Source organism: Argentina silus, assembly GCF_951799395.1.
Source record: "Argentina silus genome assembly, chromosome: Y".
Taxonomy (NCBI): domain Eukaryota; kingdom Metazoa; phylum Chordata; class Actinopteri; order Argentiniformes; family Argentinidae; genus Argentina; species Argentina silus.
In genome coordinates this window covers 307,501-312,500 of record NC_139654.1, presented here as the reverse complement: position 1 = coordinate 312,500, position 5,000 = coordinate 307,501, and the positions used below count along the sequence as shown (strand labels likewise).

Here is a 5,000-nt window from a genome sequence, read left to right as displayed (position 1 = left end):
ACATCTGCCAACCCAGAAGCTGAGCAACAAAAAGTCAAACAGACCAACAAACAATAACTTGGAGTACGAGAACAAATAAACACTGAAATACTTTACCTAACGTGTATGTGTTCTCTAACCTGATAACGGAACAGGGCTGTCAAATGAGATGCGTTATTATAGTGACAACTAACCTTCGACTGTGTGTGTGTGTGTGTGTGTGTGTGTGTGTGTGTGTGTGTGTGTGTGTATGTGTGTGTGTGTGTGTGTGTGTGTGTGTGTGCTCTATCAGATCTGTGGTTGATAAGTACTGATCTCTGTTAACTATAGGTGTGACCTGCTGCCTCTAAAATGAGTCTCTCTGGGGAGAGAGAGGAGGGGACCACTGCCTCTAAAATGAGTCTCTCTGGGGAGAGAGAGGAGGGGACCACTGCCTCTAAAATGAGTCTCTCTGGGGAGAGAGAGGAGGGGACCACTGCCTCGAAAATGAGTCTCTCTGGGGAGAGAGAGGAGGGGACCGCTGCCTCTAAAATGAGTCTCTCTGGGGAGAGAGAGGAGGGGACCACTGCCTCTAAAATGAGTCTCTCTGGGGAGAGAGAGGAGGGGACCACTGCCTCTAAAATGAGTCTCTCTGGGGAGAGAGAGGAGGGGACCACTGCCTCTAAAATGAGTCTCTCTGGGGAGAGAGAGGAGGGGACCACTGCCTCTAAAATGAGTCTCTCTGGGGAGAGAGAGGAGGGGACCACTGCCTCTAAAATGAGTCTCTCTGGGGAGGTTGAAGACATGGGGTAAGAGAAGAGTCTCTGGAGGGCATTTACCATGAAGATGATGATAATGATGATGATAGATACTTCATTCATAACCAGATTAATGTTAGACGCAGGAATGTAGATATACTGTAGGTCAATGCAAACTGGAGCAACAGACAGAGTTGCAACACTCACTAGAAGGCGTGTCCATCGAGGAGGAGAGCGGATCCTGGAGGGAGATGGCCACTAAAAACCTAAAAGTTATTTACAATACAGATATATTCATATTGGAACTGGATCTAGGAGCTCAGCTCATGTGGCACATTTAAAAACACAACTCCACCTTGTAATGCAGGGTCCAGCAGGAGAGACCAGCCTCACCTGTACCGAGCTGTGTGTCCATGAAGAGTGACTGGTCTATGGACCATCCAATAGAATTCAGAGGAAGAATTCCTCATTCTGGTCAAAGGTTAGTTTGATGTTTATTTGATGTTTATTCCTAATATCCTGATAACACAGGTACACACATGTGATGTTCACTGTCGACTGTTAGTTAATGTGATTTTTTTTTTTTTTGACAGAGTCCAGCAGGAGAGACCGGTCTCACCTGTACCCAGCTGTGTGTCAATAAAGAGTGACTGGTCTATGGGAGAACCAATAGACTTCAGACAGAGAACCGTCACTACTAAACAAGGGTAGGTGTATCATGGGGGATGTGATGAACTAACTGCTAGACTACGCCACCTGTTTGTTTCATGAGGTCCTCGGAGGAAACTATAATGAACTCAGGTTCTACTATCAAGGAGGGAGCATGGGAATAAGGCACACAATGCAACAATCATTTATTGAACAGCTTCTAATCACATCATCTTCAGCTCTAGGAGCTCAGCACATATTTATCATTAAAGGCAGAATTTCAAATGTTAGACACAGGAATGTAGATATACTGTAGTTCAATGCATACTGTAGCAACAGACAGTGTTACAACACTCACTAGAAGGCATGTCCACGGAGGGGGAGAGTGGATCCTGGAGGGAGATGGCCACTAAAAACCTAAAAGCCACTGACAATACAGATATATTAGTTTGGACTGGCTACACCGTCCACCAATGTTAGTTTTTTGTAATATTCATCTGACCCAGGAACTTTGTTTAACTTGAATTACTTAGTTTCAATGGCCTAAAACAACAATGGGTTTTCAATCATACCTCAGTCAGGATATAGTCATCTGAATCTTTTTAAAGGTTAGTTTGAGGTTTAATCCCCATAGTGGTCTATGAGGCTGCCAATAACATTCAGTAGCCGTATACACACTTAATTTATTATATTTGGGAAACTGGGCCTCATTCACATTTCTCTGGATAAAGATATCTGTTTATTTCTTGTTTTTACCCAGAATCCCCAGTGACCAGGTGGAAAGACCAGAGTCAGAGATTCCCAGAGGTCAGTCTGTCCAGAGTCAAAGTGAACTGGCCTCCATATTCAGGGTGAGCTAAATAGAAAGTATGACATTGAAGATGGCAAAGTCATCCCCATACAAAAGTGATTTTTTTCTTGTTTCAATTGCATGCCAAAGTCAAGTGTTTTTTGTATTTAGTCTCTCTACTGTGTGTAAAGGTTTACCCATTATTGTCTATCTCACTCCTCTTTATTTTTCTAAATGTTTCAGTTGCTTGAAGACAATGTCATCACTTTACTGAAAAATGAGCTGAAGAGGTTCAAGAGGCTTATTTCTCAAGACCACCCAGAGTGCTTTGAGGGTCAGGGGGAGGAAGAGGAAGTGGTGGATGATGAAGAAGAAGAGAAGCAGGAGAGCAGTGCCAGAGAAGGGGCTCTGAAGATCACACTGCACGTCCTGAGGAACATGAACCAGAAGGAGCTCGCTGACACACTGGAGAAACGTAAGAGACCTCATGTGTTTTCACAGAGAAGTGTTACTGGGCCTGAAATATTATTGGAAATACAAACACCACTAACTGTAATTACGATGTATATCCACATTTGGTCACTCTTTATATTATGTTGTCTCTATAACTTAGTGTCTCTGTAATTACTCCAGTAACAAGATTGGTTGTTAATGTATAATTGCATAGTAATGGGTTTGGACAGTTTCCTATAACACAGATGGAATAAGGACTGTTCTTTCCTACACGTGTAGTAATATATCATTCAACTACACTACATACTATGTAATTAATTACTATATAATTAATTAATAATTAGTTACTATATAACAACTTGTTGATTAATACAACATGTGGTCCTCTGTGGCTTAGTCGGTAGAGCATGACTTTAACAACGCTTAGGTTGTGGGTTTGATTCTTGCTGGGACCATATATACTGAATTGTATGCACTCACTGCAATGCAAGGCGCTTTGGATAAAAGCGTCAGCTAAATGGCATATATATATATTTACAGTTACTGCAGGTACTGGGTCAACTTAATGTAAAGTGTGCCAGGAATATTTTTTTAATAGTTTTGTCATTCAGGTGAGCTTGCTGTGATGTGCCAACAAGAACTCAAGTCTAACCTGGAGAAGAAGTTTCAGTGTGTATTTGAGGGAATAGCTGAGCAAGGCAACAAAATACTTCTCAATAAGGTCTACACAGAGGTCTACATCACAGAGGGAGGAAGTGGAGAGGTCAATAACGAACATGAGGTCAGACAGATTGAGACAGCATCCAGGAGACCAGCAACACAGGAGACACCAATCAAATGCAACGACATCTTCAAGCCTTTACCTGGACAAGACAAACCAATGAGAAATGTGCTGACAAAGGGAGTCGCTGGCATTGGAAAAACAGTCTCTACTCAGAAGTTCATTACGGACTGGGCTGAAGGAAAAGCCAATCAGGATGTCCAGTTCATATTTCCACTTCCTTTTCGGGAGCTGAATTTAATGAAAGAGAAGAAATGCAGTTTGAATGAACTTCTTGGTCATTTCTTCGTTGAAATAAAAGAATCAGAAATCTCCAACTTTGACAAGTATAAAGTTCTGTTCATCTTTGATGGTCTGGATGAGTGTCGACTTCCTCTAGACTTTAAGAACAACGAGACATGTTGTGATGCCACAGAGTCAACCTCAGTGGACGCGCTGCTGACAAACCTCATCAAGGGGAATCTGCTTCCCTCTGCTCTCCTCTGGATAACCTCCCGACCTGCAGCAGCCAATCAGATCCCTCCTGAGTGTGTTGACCAGGTGACAGAGGTACGAGGGTTCAACAACCCACAGAAGGAGGAGTACTTCAGGAAGAGAATCAGTGATGAGAACCTGGCCAGCAGAATCAACACACACATGAAGTCATCAAGGAGCCTCCACATCATGTGCCACATACCAGTGTTCTGTTGGCTCTCAGCCACTACCCTAGAGAGACTGTTGGGTGAAGCAGAGAGAGGAGAGATGCCCAAGACTCTGACACAGATGTACACACACTTCTTGGTATTTCAGACCCAACAGAGGAATGTGAAGTACCTTGGAGACCATGACAGAAATCCACACTGGGATAAAGAGCTAATTTTGTCACTGGGAAAACTGGCCTTCAATCAGCTGGAAAATGGCAATCTGATCTTCTATGAAGAAGACTTGAGAGAGTGTGGCATTGATGTCACAGAAGCCTCAGTGTACTCGGGAGTGTGCACTCAGATCTTCAGAGAGGAGTGTGGGCTGCACAAAGTGTTCAGCTTTGTGCATCTGAGCATCCAGGAGTTTCTAGCTGCTTTATATGTGTTCCTCATATTCAGCAACAGCAATGAGAATCCACTGGTCAAACAGAAATCCTCATCCATGAAGCTATGGTCATCACTGAGACGCACACCTCTGGTCGACTTACACAAGAGTGCAGTGGACAAGGCCTTACAGAGTGAGAATGGTCACCTGGACCTGTTCCTGCGCTTCCTTTTGGGCCTCTCACTGGAGTCCAATCAGAATCTCCTACGAGGCCTTCTGACACAGAAAGGAAGCAGCTCACAGACCAATGAGGAAACAGTCAAGTATATCAAGAAGAAGATCAGGAAGAATCCCTCTCCAGAGAGGTGCATCAATCTGTTCCACTGTCTGAATGAGATGAATGACCATTCTCTAATGGAGGAGATACAAAGCTACCTGAGCTCAGGACGTCTCTCAGAAGCCCAACTCTCACCTGCACAGTGGTCAGCTCTGGTCTTTGTGTTGCTGACTTCAGAAGAGGAGCTGGATGTGTTTGACCTGAAGAAGTACTCCAGATCAGAAGAGGGTCTTCTGAGGCTCCTTCCAGTGGTCACAGCCTCTCAGA

General features: G+C 43.8%; 1 protein-coding gene across 1 annotated transcript in view; it reads left to right on the top strand.

Moving 5' to 3' along the window:
* Positions 1–2,004: 2,004 nt before the first annotated feature.
* LOC310823686 (NLR family CARD domain-containing protein 3-like) overlaps positions 2,005–5,000 on the top strand; it is a gene marked incomplete at its 5' end in the record, with an annotated part of 7,929 nt that continues 4,933 nt past the window's right edge. The window contains 4 exons of the mRNA XM_083696546.1: positions 2,005–2,009; positions 2,125–2,215; positions 2,398–2,629; positions 3,219–5,000. The exon at positions 3,219–5,000 is cut by the window's right edge and continues 7 nt beyond it. Of these exons, the coding sequence (XP_083552672.1) occupies positions 2,005–2,009; positions 2,125–2,215; positions 2,398–2,629; positions 3,219–5,000 (2,110 nt within the window). The remainder of the gene's footprint in view (positions 2,010–2,124; positions 2,216–2,397; positions 2,630–3,218) is intronic.